General features: G+C 46.0%; 1 protein-coding gene across 1 annotated transcript in view; it reads left to right on the top strand.

Moving 5' to 3' along the window:
• SCN4A (sodium voltage-gated channel alpha subunit 4) overlaps positions 1–15,820 on the top strand; it is a 100,300-nt gene that overhangs the window by 24,137 nt on the left and 60,343 nt on the right. Inside the window, exons 6-10 of the mRNA XM_060282321.2 lie at positions 2,873–2,964; positions 4,603–4,902; positions 8,333–8,396; positions 9,483–9,624; positions 10,713–10,925. Of these exons, the coding sequence (XP_060138304.2) occupies positions 2,873–2,964; positions 4,603–4,902; positions 8,333–8,396; positions 9,483–9,624; positions 10,713–10,925 (811 nt within the window). The remainder of the gene's footprint in view (positions 1–2,872; positions 2,965–4,602; positions 4,903–8,332; positions 8,397–9,482; positions 9,625–10,712; positions 10,926–15,820) is intronic.

The following is a 15,820-nucleotide window of genomic DNA, read 5'->3' as shown; positions in this document are numbered from 1 at the left end:
GTGCCGCACAGAAAGAGGCGGTCTACAACAGAAATTTGAGAGTGTTGTTTGTCTCCTGTCTGACAAGATACTTTATAATGCTCACTGATTGCATTACCTGGCCAGTGGGTGGCGCTGTAGTCTAAGCCACTGACCCTCTTGGGCTTCCCGATCCCCACGATGGGGTGAGCTCCCTTTGCTCTGTCCCAGCTCCCGCCAACCTAGCAGTTCGAAAGCACGCCAGTGCAAGGAGATAAATAGGTACTACTGTGGCAGAAAAGTAAACGCCGTTTCTGTGCACTCTGGTTTCCATCACGGTGTCCCTTTGTGCCAGAAGTGGTTTAGCCATGCAGGCCACATGACCCGGAAACTGTCTGTGGACAAATGCCAGCTCGCTCGGCCTTGAAGCGAGATGATTGCCGCAACCCCAGAGTCACGTTTGACTGGACTTTACCATCCAGAGGTCCTTTACCTTTACCTTTACCTTTACCTTACCTTTTGAAATGGTAAATACCTTCGTTCTTGAATCCAGGTCACAGGCATTCCTCATTTATACACAAAATATACCCTTAAAACAGGACTTGACATGAGTCAGCAGTGTGATGCAGCAGCTAAAAAAGCCAATGCAATTCTGGGCTGCATCAATAGGAGTCTAGCATCTAGATCAAGGGAAGTAATAGTACCACTCTGGTTAGACCTCACCTGGAATACTGTGTCCAGTTCTGGGCATCACAGTTCAAGAAGGATACTGACAAGCTGAAATGTGTCCAGAAGAGGGCAACCAAAATGGGCAAAGGCCTGGAAACGATGCCTTATGAGGAACGGCTTAGGGAGCTGGGTATGTTTAGCCTGGAGAAGAGAAGGTTAAGGGGTGGTATGATAGGCATAATCAAATATATAAAAGGATGCTATATAGAGGAGGGAGAAAGGTTGTTTTCTGCTGCTCCAGAGAAGTGGACACAGAGCAATGGATTCAAACTACAAGAAAGAAGATTCCACCTAAACATTAGAAAGAACTTCCTGACAGTAAGAGCTGTTCGGCAGTGGAATTTGCTGCCAAGGAGTGTGGTGGAGTCTCCTTCTTTGGAGGTCTTTAAGCAGAGGCTTGACAGGCATATGTCAAGAATGCTTTGATGGTGTTTCCTGCTCGGCAGGGGGTTGGACTGGATGGCCCTTGTCGTCTCTTCCAACTCTAGGATTCTAGGATTTGTAGCATTTGTAAGTGAAAATAACTCCTGAGAAAGGTTTGTCCAAGATACTTCCTTCTGCAGAGGAAATATTTAGAGTCATTAGAAGTCAAGATGGCTTCAGGATTGCTCTCCTGTACTATTTCAGACATGTGGTTTATATACTTATGTATGTGTGTTTATAATCAACATTTATTTTATATTTGAGACCTAATAATTCTTATAACACCCTGCTCTAATTTATTGGCTCCTGGTTGCAGTGCTGGAGACACAGAAAGTGTACTGGCATGATAGCAAATGTTTCCTTTACTAAATATTGCCAAGGAGACTTGAGACACACGGTTCTGGTGGACTCATCACCCCCTGACAACTTGCGAGCCTCCGAAATATAAGGAGGCTTTATTGCTGTTGTTGTGAACAGCTTGTGTGTTTCCTGCCATTCTCCTATCATGCTTGGTCAACCTGTAAATAAAAAGATTCTTACCAGTGCTTTCCACCCCAAAGGAAACTTATTCTGTAAATGTTACCCTGAATGTTGCGCCATGTGAGAAGCAAGATTGCAAAGCGATATTTAGCATTCCTCCTCTCCCGAGGAAGAATTGTGCAGGATTTTAAAGTTTCCATACACTTTCTATCAAAGTAAATGACTGAGCATACGTTTTGCTTTGCCTTTTCCTATCTTTTCAGCATCCTGACCTGACACAAGTCCACACTGGACATTGTAACAGCAGCTCCATCTAATTAAACCCAGGCTCTGTCCCAATGAAAGGGGCAAAGGGTCCGTTTTTAACAGCAAAGGTGCTCAGCCCTCACTTGCATGCTGACTCTGATCCCACAGTCTTATCTCCTCAGGCACTGTCTCCCTCAGCTGAGCTCTGGTGCCCTTGATATGGGTCAAATGCTGTTCGCAGATCCTGGTTTTAACTCGGAGATTTGCTGCCGTCACAGCTGACTTCAGAGCTGTGTCTCCTACATAGTTCCATCCCTGGAGGAGTTGTTTCCCTCTTTTTGCCTGTTGATAGTGTGGGAATGTTAGGGATGTGGATTAGGATATATTATTAGATAGATCCTATCCAAGCTTGTGTTAGCAAGCTTCCAATATCAGCAGAGTGACATTCCCCTTTTGTGCGCAGTAAAGCGTGAGCGTTAGGTTTGTTAGAACCTCTGCAACAATATTATACTTCAATGTTATACTTCCTGGCAAGTCCCCTTTGTCCCTCTTAAAAGAAATACACGACACAATAGTATTAAAATAAGATAGAGTTTACTCACATGACACCCTGAGTTAACAGCATAATCTCAGAAAGGCAGGTTTACGTAGAAAAGTTACAAATATGTACATCTGGAGTCTACTTAGTAAAGTGAGGCTCCATCTGGTCTCTCTCTTGGCAGCAGGCCAAGAGGGAGAACCATCCTAACTGGAGATTCTCTGGAGATGTGTTCCCGTTGAAGGAGAGAAGGCTAAGAGAGAGAATGGCTGCTGGCTAGGGGCTTTTGTCTGCCAGCTAATCCATCTCATCTGCATATCTAGAGGAACAGGAAGCTGAATTTAGTCAGGTGTCCCTCCAGGTGAGTTCATCTTAGTGGACACTCTAGGAACTGTTGTGACTTGTCTGCCCCAGTGTTCCATCCCACAGATAGACCTTGTTTCTATACTTTTATATGTTGCCTTTCAATGAACAGCTCGCTTGCCCTCTCTTTTCCAGCTATGTCACAGAGTTCGTAGACTTGGGCAACATCTCTGCTCTACGGACATTCCGGGTTCTCCGGGCGCTTAAAACCATCACAGTCATTCCAGGTGGGTAATGGGGAGGGTGGCATTGATGGAGGCGAAGACCTTCAGGTAGATTTCATTTTTTCATATGCATCAGAGATTTCATATGCATCAGCTTCCAGTGGGGAGCATTTGTTGGACGCAACTTGTATGGGTCTGGAAGCTCTTCATTTGCTTTATGCCCAAGAGTTGCCTGTTACCCCCCCAAAAAATTTTTAACATGCCCTGTAGAACACATTACCAAAGCACACCCTTGATCTTCTTCAGGGAAAGAGGTAATTGCAGCAAAGGTGGAAATGTTAAGATCCTTGTTTTTGAAGATGCAGTGTACACTATCAGACGAAAGCTCCTCCAGTGCATTTGTTGCTTTTTACAATGCGGGGGGAAACGGGTAAAAGTGGCTGCTTTTCCTATCTCTGCAAACCAATTGACTTTAAATTATATTGCAGGAAAACCAGCTTAAAACTATTAAAGTACAGGATTTTAAGGTTGCTTCCCAGCACATGGCATATAGTTAGCTATTGTCAAGGGTAACACTTACAGTTGCTTCTGTACTTTATATACTTTGGGACGTGGGTGGCGCTGTGGTCTAAACCACTGAGCCTCTTGGGCTTGCCGATCGGAAGGTTGGTGGTTTGAATCCCCACGGCGGGGCGAGCTGCCGTTGCTCTGGCCCAGCTCCTGCCAACCTAGCAGTTCAAAAGCACGCAAGTGCAAGTAGATAAATAGGTACTGCTGCGGTGGGAAGGTAAATGGCGTTTCCGTGCGCTCTGGTTTCCGTCACAGTGTTCTGTTGTGCCAGAAGCAGTTTAGTCATGCTGGCCACATGACCAGGAAAGGTGTCTGTGGACAAACGCCGGCTCCCTTGGCCTGAAAGCGAGATGAGCACCGCAACCCCATAGTCACCTCTGACTCGACTTAACTGTCCAGGGTTCCTTTACGTTTACCTTTATACAGCTCTGAATCCTCCGGGTACAGGGTGGTATATAAATAAAACAAATAAAATAAAATAAATGTTGGTCCCTTACCAGAGAAGAATGAAGCTATTGGACTATGCTAAAATGGCAAAACTGACTGGAAAGCTCAGGGAGACCACAACTTTAATAAGGAATGAGGGGAATTTACAATTTACCTTAAAGAACACTGAAAGCAGCTGAAAACATTAGCAGGACTGCAATAACGCTTCTAATGTAATGAGAACAATGGATAGAATTAGTTACAGGTAGGTAGCCGTGTTGGTCTGATGTAGTCAAAACAAAAAATAAATAATAATAATAATAATAATAATAATAATAATAATAATAATAATAATAATTCCTTCCAGTAGCACCTTAGAGACCAACTAAGTTTGTCATTGGTATGAGCTTTTATTATGGATCGAATGGATTTATAAATAATCAGGATTATTTTTAAAAAATGCAGTAGAAAAGGTTTAATAACAGAAACCATGGAGGGGAAGGTGGGAAGTCCAGAAATTCGGGAGAATCTTGTAACTTTGGATGTGTTGCGATATGATTGTAAATTTAAATATATAAAATCAAATATATAGAGAGATAAATATAGAAATAATAGAAGGAGTTTGGTTTTTTATTTTTAAATAAAGCCACTAAGCTCAGTTTGTTGCCCGTAAGTAATGCTGTTTCCCTCCCCCCACGCAACTAGGGCTGAAAACTATTGTGGGTGCGTTGATCCAGTCCGTGAAGAAGCTCTCCGATGTCATGATCCTCACAGTATTCTGCTTGGCCGTCTTCGCCCTCATCGGCCTTCAGCTTTTCATGGGGAACCTGCGGCAAAAGTGTGTGCGGTGGCCGCCGTTCACCAACGACACACTGGATGGCGATTTCATGGGCAACACCACTCTGTACGACAATGATGCCCTGTATGACAACAGCACCCTGTACGACAACGGCACCCTGTATAGCAATGAGACCTTTGACTGGGATGAGTACATTCACAATGAAGGTAAGGGCTGCTTTTTCACTTGGCTAAATGCTTTCCCCTCTGCAGTGACCACAGGTAGATACTCGCAAATTCCTTATCAAGCCCGCCTGTGTGCCTGCAGTCAGGGAGTGCCAGATTCACTGGTCCATATTCTTTTGGACTGCCCTTTTCACAGCGGGACGCGGGTGGCGCTGTGGGTTAAACCACAGAGCCTAGGGGCTTGCGGATCAGAAGGTCGGCGGTTCGAATCCCCGCGACGGGGTGAGCTCCCGTTGCTCGGTCCCAGCTCCTGCCAACCTAGCAGTTCGAAAGCACATCAAAGTGCAAGTAGATAAATAGGTACTGCTACAGTGGGAAGGTAAACGGCGTTTCCGTGCGCTCCTCTGGTTTGCCAGAAGCGGCTTTGTCATGCTGGCCACATGACCCGGAAGCTGTATGCCAGCTCCCTCGGCCAATAATGCGAGATGAGCGCCGCAACCGCAGAGTCGGTCACGACTGGACCTAATGGTCAGGGGTCCCTTTACCTTTACCTTTTTGCACAGCAGATTCCGCAAACAGATGCTGAGCAAGATGTTGGACCTATAGCCCACGGCTCCGAGAGGAAGCCAAATGAGGTTCCTCCTAGCGGATAGGGCCAAGGACGCTACTGCCTAAGTGGCTTCCTTTTTAATCTCCATTTTACCCGAAAGGGTTCTTATTTAATCATCGCTCTAGGGTGAAGCAGAAGAATCGAGTGCCTTGTGACCCTCGACAGCCTCACCTCTGTCCCTTTTAAACTTATCCCAGTGATTTGAAATGTCTTAACTTGTAATGCCAGCAAAGGTATTTGTATTGTATTGTACATAAATTTATTGGTCGTAAGACTCCACGGTCAAAGCCTTTCGTTGCCTCTTACAATCTTATATCACGAAAGCCTTTCCTTAATAGTTCCTTGCGCACGAAGGGGGGATTCGTAGGCAGTCTTTTAATTTTTATTACATATTTTGCTGATAATAATTTTATTAGTTTTCAATTACAGTCCAATAATAGCCTCATTGGGGACCCAGGTGGTGCTGTGGTTAAACCACTGAGCCTAGGGCTTGCTGATCAGAAGGTCAGTGGTTCGAATCCCTGTGGCGGGGTGAGCTCCCGTTGCTTGGTCCCAGCTCCTGCCAACCTAGCAGTTCGAAAGCACATCAAAGTGCAAGTAGATAAATAGGAACCGCTACAGCGGGAAGGTAAACGGCATTTCCATGTGCTGCTCTGGTTTGCCAGAAGCGGCTTTGTCATGCTGGCCACATGACCTGGAAGCTGTACGCCGGCTCCCTCGGCCAATAATGCGAGATGAGCGCGCAACCCCAGAGTCGGTCACGACTGGACCTAATGGTCAGGGGTCCCTTTACCTTTATCTTTTTAATAGCCTCATTGTAACAATGCCAAATTATAATACAATTACTAATACCAATCATTCAGATACTAAATTATATATTTTAGGTGTCGTCGTCCTGCGTGCTAGAATCTATTACGTATTTTGTGTTTTTTAAATTGTGATTTTATGTTGTGAACCGCCCCGAGATCTATGGGCATAAGGACGTATGCAAATCTAAGAAATAAAATAATAATAATAAAATAAGCTATCTTGGGGCTCATCCAGACATGCTTTTGCACTTTCCAGGCACAGGTCAGTACTTTAAAGCTCTGTATCAGAGAGTGTGTGTGTGTTTTGGTTGTTGTTGTTTTTCGGTCCTACTGATTTCCCCAGGAAAACACACATTTTACTGCTTAATCGAAGGAAACAGCAATCCACAGAAAACCCAATTGCTGTTTGCTTCGATTCAGCGGCAAAATGTGGGCTTTCTTGAGGAAAGCACCAGGATTTTTTAAAAAGCCCACTTGGACATAGAGCTTTAAAGCCAGGGCCTGTGGCTTAGATACGTAGTACAAAAAGAAAGTCTGGGCGAGCCTTTACACCAAGTCCGGCCATTTATCCATGTAACTCTGTGTTGCCTGATCTTCTCTCAGACAGAAATAAATATTTCCTTTTCCTGTTACCTGAGATCCTCTTCAGATGCCAGAACTTGAACTCCGAACCTTCTGTGTTCAAAGCCTAGTTCTCAGGAGTGGGTCAAACATGAATGCATGTCTCATCACTTGATAACACTTTTAAAAACCCGCGTGAACAGTATCTTTTAAAATACATTACATGCATATAATGGCAGCAACCCTCAGTTAAGACTCAGCTCGAAACGTGCTGATTCTATTTCTGCTGGTAAGCTAGTTCAAGGGAAATCGCTCCACGATTGGACAGAGAGATTTCCCCACCGCCACCAACTTTCATAGCACTAAGACTCACAGGTTAAAACTCACAGGTCCTAGTGTTATCAAAGCTGATTTTTTTTGGGGGGGGGAACCTCTCTGTACCGGTACATACTTAACCTACATATTTTAATTATTTTATATCTGTATTATTTACCGTGCCCCAGCTTACAGAGTTTAATTTCAACCTATCTATATTTACATGTTCTCTATCGTTGTATATGTCCATGTTTCTGGTCTGTGACCATAATAAATCGATTCATTCATCCAGGACTCATGGGTCTTCCAATGAAACTTCGGTGCATGACATACAAAGGAGATGCTTCATCTAACACATCGCTAACTTGTGACATTCATTGCCATAAAGTTAAAAATGGCCTCAAAAAAGACTCGCCCCTACTCTTAATCTCAGGGTCGTGGGTTCGAACCCCACATTGGGGGAAATTATTACACTGGTACCTCTACTAACGAATAACTCTACTTACGAATGTTTCTACTTACGAATGGAGCTCCGTCCGCCATCTTGGATGCGGTTTAGATAGGATTTTTTTCTACTTACGAATTTTTAGATAGGGTTGCTTCTACTTACAATTTTTTTCTCCCAATGCATTCCGATGGGATTCGACTTACAATTTTTTTCGACTTACAAATGTGTGTTCGGAACGCATTAAATTCGTAAGTAGAGGTACCACTGTATTAATAATAATAATAATACCGTAATAATTTATTATTTATACCCCACCTACCTGGCTGGGTTTCCCCAGCCACTCTGGGCAGCTTCCAACAAAATATTAAAATACAATAGTCTATTAACATTAAAAGCTTCCCTAAACAGGGCTGCCTTCAGATGTCTTCTAAAAGTTTGGGTGTTCCACAGGGCGGGTGCCACTACCAAGAAGGCCCTGCATTGCAGATTCCTGCATTGCAGGGGGTTGGACTATAGATGACGTTCATGACCCCTTCCAACGCACCATGGGCCTGATCCAGTTTGGCAAGCCCCACCCCACCCCATCTGCTTTTAAGCTTCTCTGGTTGAGATCCTGATTGCAGGTTTCCTGTGTCATATCTAGTTTGACTCTTCAATCATTGCTTTAAGCCTGCAGTTGTGTTACAGTACGAACTTTATTCTCACACCTCCCTTTTCTTTCTCGTGAAGAAAACTTTTATTTCCTTGAGGGTGCACTTGATGCCCTGCTCTGTGGGAACAGCTCCGACGCAGGGTGAGTGAGATCTTTCCCGACCGCGGGTCCCTCTTTGGAGTGAGGGTGGGGAGGGGATCTGTCTTCTAGTGACTCGACCATTTTAAATCAGTGTGAAAACTGCTGATTTAAAGAATGGTGAGGTGGAGGGCGGAGTCTCTCAAACATGGCACCCTCAAGAGGTTTTTGATCTCCTTGAGACAATTGGACACGCTGTTTGGGACTGATTTAGAATCCTGGAACATCTAGAGGGTACCACATCGGCCAGCTGTCACGGAGCCGGCCGGTTGATAAATCAACACAGTTCAAAGTTGTAGTGAACTCTGGATGAGCAAAAAACACGATCTTTACAGGCTCGGCTGAGTGTCACGCCTAATGAACACAGCAGCTCACTCCCTGTAGGTCTTACAGCATGAAACCAGTTGCTGAGACTAAAGGTCCCACCTCCCCCTAAACCACTGAGCCTCTTGGGCTTGCTGATCAGAAAGTCGGCAGTTCAAATCCCCGTTACGGGGTGAGCTCCCGTCGCTCTGTCCCAGCTCCTGCCAGCCTAGCAGTTCGAAAGTGTGCCAGTGCAAGTAGATAAATAGGTACCACTGTGGCGGGAAGGTAAACGGCGTTTCCGTGTGCTCTGGTTTCCGTCATGGTGTTCCCTTGCACCAGAAGCGGTTTAGTCCTGCTGGCCACATGACCCCGGAAAGCTGTCTGCGGACAAACGCTGTCTCCCTTTGCCTGAAAGCGAGATGAGTGCCGCAACCCCATAGTCGCCTTTGACTGGACTTAACCATCCATGGGTCCTTTACCTTTTAGGTCTCCTGTTCTATGTCTAGCCCTGTTCTAATTCCAAGAGTCAATAGACCTGACAAGAGCAGAAGCCCATCATTACCTGGTAGCTGGTTACTGTAACTCTCTGCTGGAGGAAAGTGTTGGATGACGGACTGCTATGCAGTTCTCAAAGCTGGCAACCCTATACTGAGGAAGGGGTGTGTGTGTGGAATGTGGTTATTTCATGCCTGGCTTCTGCATGGATTTAGTAGGGACTTGATGCTGCTCTTATGATCTCTCCTTGCATGATGTCATGCTGATATCCTTTCCTCCCTCTTGTAGGCAATGCCCAGAAGGGTATCTCTGCATGAAAGCTGGCCGGAACCCAAACTACGGCTACACAAGCTATGACACCTTCAGCTGGGCCTTCCTCTCCCTATTCCGTCTCATGACTCAAGACTACTGGGAGAACCTCTTTCAACTGGTAGGCCATACTTATGTTGTCGTTCCAAGAAAACCCGGGACTTTGAGGCCGCATGTATGATCTAGTTGAGATTCCTGCATTGCAGGGGGATTGGACCCTCGGGGTCTCTTCCAACTTTAAAGTTCTATGATTCTATATTCCAGAGAGCTTTGTAGTTCCATGGAAGCTCATTAGGAGTTCCTTGGTGTTCACATGTAAGTATTGGGTGTAATACTAAGCCATGGTTTACCAGGCATGGGCAAATTGTGTCTGCTTTGCTGCTAGCATGAACTGGGAGGAAACAAACCATGTTTCCTCACTTAGCATCATGTCCAAACCAGAGATAAGCGGCCACATCTCCAATCGCAGCAGGACACTCTTGCCACATTTCAAAACAAGTATATTACCTCTAAAGAGGAGATTCCTACAAATCCATTGCACCTAGAGCCTAAAATTACCTGGGCAGTAAAAGGAGTGTCTCCACCCCCATCGTTTAGCCCGAACACTGAGGTCCAGCTCCGAGGGCCTTCTGGTGGTTCCCTCCCTGCGAGAAGTGAGGTTACAGGGAACCAGGCAGAGAGCCTTCTCAGCAGTGGCGCCCACCCTGTGGAACACCCTCCCATCAGATGTCAAGGAAATAAACAACTTCCTGACTTTTAGAAGACATCTGAAGGCAGCCCTGTTTAGGGAAGTTTTTAATGTTTGATGTTTTATCATGTTTTTAATATTCTGTTGAGAGCCGCCCAGAGTGGCTGGGGAAACGCAGCCAGATGGGCGGAGTATAAATAATAAATTATTGTACACTTATTATTATTATTATTATTATTACTGGTTAAATCCATCACACCACAAACACCATGGCCCTGACCTGACTCTTGAGTTGCTTTTTACAGAAATGTAAGCAGGCAAGAGATCCAGTGACAGCCTCATCCACTTTAGTCTCCAGTCCCAGAATTAGGTATATTTTCAAATGCTAAGGAAACGTGAGAAGTAGCAACACGCAGAGGTGCCCTTGAGCATGCACAGAGAGCAAAAGCCTGTATCTGAAGTTAGAGGTGAGGGATCCTTCGGTAGAAAGGGTGACAGCGCGCTCTTCTTTTTCCCCATAGACCTTGCGAGCGGCTGGGAAAACGTACATGATCTTTTTCGTTCTGGTCATATTCTTGGGATCCTTCTACCTCATCAACCTGATCCTGGCTGTGGTAGCGATGGCTTATGCCGAGCAGAATGATGCAACGATGCTGGAGGAGCAGGAGAAAGAGGCAGAGTTCCAGCAGATGGTGGAGCAGCTGAAAAAGCACCAGGAAGAGCAACAAAGGCTGGTTGGTGGCTTTTTGATGGTACTCCTTTACTCAAATGAAAAGATTCCAAGAGCTCTGGCCAGGTAGCAGATTAATTTTTAGAAAGTTTTAAGTTGAGAATAATAAGACAAATTCCAGTAGCAATCCATTTTTTAGGAATCCAGGACAATGCCCTGTTTCGGTTTATTCTTCATTAGCTTTAGTTTCAAGTTCAAAGCGTACCATTCATGTTTTTCTGGCTTTTGCTGCCCAGCTCCCCAAGGGACAACATCATGGGTAGGCAACTTAAGGCCCGGGGGCCGGATCCGGTCCAGTCGCCTTCTAAATCTGGCCCGCAGACTGTCCGGGAATCAGCATGTTTTAATAGGAGTGGAATGTGTGCTTTTATTTAAAATGCATCTCTGGGTTATTTGTGGGGCATAGGAATTCGTTCACCCCCCCAAAATATAGTCTGGCCCCCCCGCAAGGTCTGAGGGACAGTGGACCGACCCCCTGCTGAAAAGGTTTGCTGACCCCTGTCCATTATTGGTCAGAGATGAATGGATGGAAACAGGATCCAGAGAAAGCAAGGCAGATCTTTCTTTTTCTGTTGGAACAAGAGTTCCCTCCCCCTCCTTGCAAGGAGGTAAGAGAGACCCAGAACAAAAGTGTGCAAGCCCCTTTAAAGTCTTTTGAAACTGCCCACCCCTTAGCCAAGGAACACCCAAAAAGTATTATGGAAGGTGGTGGTCTCCAACAGAAATTCGAGAATGTTGCTTCTCTCCTGCCTGCCAAGGTACCTGATAATGGTAGCCAGATCATTCTATTGAGATGGTAAATATTTCAGTTACCTGAATCTCTTATTTACAAACTTACACCTGTTGACAGTTTGCTCAGCTTTACAGGAACTTGCAAGACTGGAGTTGCGGTGGGGGGGGGAATAAGCCCCCTAGAGATTCCAGGCCAGGGCCGTCTTATGCATATCGGGCGCCCGGGTGCCGTGGTGCAAAGATCGCTCCGGCGCCCCGCCCCCCGGCCACGTTTCCCACCGCGGCTATTTGGCGGGTGCAGTGCGCAGCACAGCTGCTGCAGCCACACGGCGCCCCCTGGCACCCTGTGCCCCCCAGCCTTGCCTTAGAGCCGGCCCTGTTCCAGGCAGTTTTATTAACTGGATTTCCTCCTACTGCAGAAGAATATTTTGAGGTCATTTTGGGAGAGTCAAAATGGCCTCAGGATTGTTCTGGTTGTTGTGTCTGTCGTAGAGTGCACCCTAAATTTTTACAACACAGGGCAACTTTAATAGGGTTGATTTCTTTTTGTACAAGAGAATGGACTCATCTGCACTTCAATTTGGTCTGTGTTTTATTCTGTTTGTCTCAGGGGGCGTAGGTGTTGTCAGCCCCCTCCATATTCCTTATCAGGGGGCTCCGCAGCCCCCGCCCCAATGTTAAGGGGGCAGAGGAGGCCAAACCGCGAGGTTGCACCGGCCTGTAAAGCATTGCCCAGCAGGGCGGGGGGTGGGCAGGTTCCTGGAAATATACATCTCAGGTGTCAAAGGCCAAGTTAAAAAGGTCCTTTGGAGGGATAATTTCAGGGCACCTGTGCAAGTTGGATAAAACCCTCTGCCTGCCTGCTGCTACGAATTGAATTGGCAGTTGTTTTATTTGCCTCCAACTTTTTCCAGCTAGTATTAAGCAGGCATGGGCGATTCTCAGAGACAGTGGAGAGTATCATGTCTGAATGGATTTGGTTTCTTTTGTCGGTTTCTTTGTTTGGTTGACTTGCTTGGTTAAAAGAAAACGAAGCACCGGGAGACGATTCTATTTGCAGAGGGGGCTTGGTTCGCTTGCTTGTCCTTTAACCATTTTAGTTGTACATCCTTCCAAGTCGTCAGCACAGGGTGGAGTAACAGAAGTTCGAGTGCCACTGCCGGGGAGCCTGCAGCAGGATGCTATGAGCCAGCAGTTTGCCAGTCCATTCCTGAGCTGTGACGCAGCCCCTTTGCCTCCTTGTTTACTGACAGCATAAATATATCTTGCCGTCAGCAAGGCTCGCCTCTCGCTTCCTGGAGCTGCTTAAAACTGAACAGATATAGAAAGTCTCCTTCTTCCCATCAGTCCTGAACAAATGAAGCGCTTGGAGTGGAAAAGCCGAGGGGAGAAAACTGCACCCTAAAAAAGCACATAATGCCAGGGATTTTTTTACACTGCCGGTGGTGTGGTTTGATTGGAGTCCCTTGGTATTGTATGCTTCATGGTGGCAGAGTGGGCACAGCAGCAGAAGATGGGGAAGCAGTGGCTTTTCTGCACCCCATTGAATCCCTCTAAATTGGGCATAATGTCACGCCAACTTGCGGGGGTGGGCGATTGGGGTCTGGTGGGGGTATACTATATGGCATATGGCTACTCCTCCTAGTTGTGCCCTTGTCTCTGCCCTGTTTCGGTTCCCCTGCCCACAGCACTGGCATGGACTTCTGCTGGTGCATTTGCGGCGTTGCAGATCTCCAGCGGCAAAGGCATATCTTAAGTACAGCATAGTGCAGCAGCAGGGGTGCCGGGTATATGGGGTGCAAGGGCCTCCAGGCCCCCCCAATATTTGGGGGCAGGCTGAACCCCCTCATATTGAGGGGGCCGCCCCCCTTCTGCCGGGTGCCTTCTAAATGCCCCAGCCCTAGCCTCCACCCAGCAGCCCGGAAGCCCAGGAGCCGGGCAGTGGGCTGGGAGGAGCGAGGGAGATCTTTGCCTTTTTTTATTCCCAGCCTCTGCCCGGGAGCCCAGGAGTTGGAGGGTGGTTGGGGCGAGCAAGCATGAGGATTGCCCTCCATGCTTCCCAGGCGGCATCATGTGACCCATCATGTGACCGCACCCCACTCAATGTGGGGGGCACGTCGGCGCCCCTGTGCAGCAAGGCTCTCATCTTAGACTAATACATTCTTCGAAACATAATCTTATAAAACCTTTTTTTAAGGGTTAAAATGGAATCAGCCCATGCAAACAGGCAGCGGTCTCTCTTTCGGAGCACCCTCAACTCTCAGAAAAAAAGTATACAGTGGTATACTTAATCTGTTCCAGGGGTCCGGTTGACTCCTGAAACAGTTTGAAAACCAAGGCTGTTGGTTCTGTTGGGCTGCAGGAGCTTCCTGCACTCAATTGGAAGCCATGGAAACTGTGTTGGGCGTTTGGCTTCTGAAAAACGTTCGCAAACTGGAACACTCACTTCCGGATTTGCAGCGTTCAGGAGCCAAAATGTCTGAGTACTAAGACGTTCGAGAACCAAGGTACAGCTGTAATTTGCCTTCAGCCTGACCTGCCTGCTATGCGCTTCTCATATGTGAGCTTCTCCTTCGGCCCCTGATGAATGCCAGCCACATCAACCCATGGTGAAATTATTGTGTGCCTGCTTCTACTCAGGGCCAGCAAGGATTCTCTTGTGGCAGCCCATCAAAAAGATGGTGCATGCCTTTTTGTGTGTGTGTTAAAAATTTTAATAGTTTTCCATAACTTTAACCAATTAGTTTCAAATTCGTTATACACTTCTCTTATGATTTGATTCCCCACCTTTCCTTCCACATTGTTTTTTATACCCCTCCCTTTTACATACTGCACAATGCCACATATATCAACGAATGCTTATTCCTCTATTATATCACATTTGATGACCAATACCTGACAGCTTCAGTGGACAAATATTTTGGTTTCCGTTTCTCATTTTTCCACTTTCCATTTCTCCAAAGTTCAGTTCTCTACATTTCCATATCAATTTGTGATATTATTTTTTTAAAGGCCCTCATGAAAATTCATTGGCATTCTAATGTGAATTCTCTTACTATAACATTTTCGCTTGCAATATTGCCTAATAGGCACATTCTGCATGTTATCTTCATGAATATATGCACTTTTGTGCAGATTAAACTAGTATATTCATTTCTGTGAGGTGATTTTGTTTGTATTTTCCCCTGGCAATTTCCCTGTGAAAACCCGCTCTTTACTGCTGAATCGGAGCAATGGCAGTCTGCATAAAATTGCTGTTTGTTCTGATTCAGGACTTATCTACACTTGTCTTTCCTCCTCTTTTTCCAGGCACAGTCTACAATTTACATCTCTGTGGCCAAGCACCCCCCCCCTTTTCCTTCAGAGCTTTCCCCGTGAAAAACCTGCTCTTTAAAGCTAAATCAGAGCAAACATCAAACCCCAAACTGATGTTTGCTCCGATTCAGCTTTAAAGAGCAGGTTTTCACGGGGAAAGCTCGAGGCAACCCCCCCCCCACTTGAACATGGAACCTTAAAATCAGGGACAGGCCTTTGTCTAGAATGTGCAGGGGGAAAGTCAGTTGGATGAGCACTTAGGGGAATGCAAGTTTCGAAGGATGTTTCAGTTTGCTTATTGTATCGGAAAGAGCAAAGTTTGTAGGTTTGCCTTTAAATGCAAACTGAATCAAATTTCACTCTCACCTCCAGCCATATCACATCCATTTGCCCTTTTTTGATCCCTGTGTCCTGCGCTAGCTGCTCTTCTGGCCTTGAATGTCCTCGTCTGTTTTTTGTTTTTTTAAAAAGCATCTACAAGGGATGGCATCTCAGGCATCTCAGAGTTTGTAACAGGCTTCTGCCCTGCCAGCTGCTTCCGCCCACTTGACCCCGAGCCACCCATACAAATGGGTTGTGCAAATATGCAGTTGTCCATATGTGTGTGTAGAATGGTGTCGTGTATTGTAGCCTTGTGCTTCTAATCTAAACATTCGGAAGTGGATTTTCTATTTCCAGACAGCGAATATCTTCTCGGGAGGGGGACTTGGCTTGAGACGAACGCCATATATAGTTCAAGTCTTAACAGGACTCTGGGCTGATTTCATTACCTACGGGGTCTGTCCCCTTTTTTGATAGAAAGGTGTAACTTTGTGAAATAAAATGAGGGAATTAAACAATGACAGGAAAACA

The sequence above is a fragment of the Zootoca vivipara genome, chromosome 12, assembly GCF_965207765.1.
Source record: "Zootoca vivipara chromosome 12, rZooViv2.hap1.1, whole genome shotgun sequence".
Taxonomy (NCBI): Eukaryota; Metazoa; Chordata; class Lepidosauria; order Squamata; family Lacertidae; genus Zootoca; species Zootoca vivipara.
This window is presented reverse-complemented; position numbering and strand designations above follow the sequence as displayed.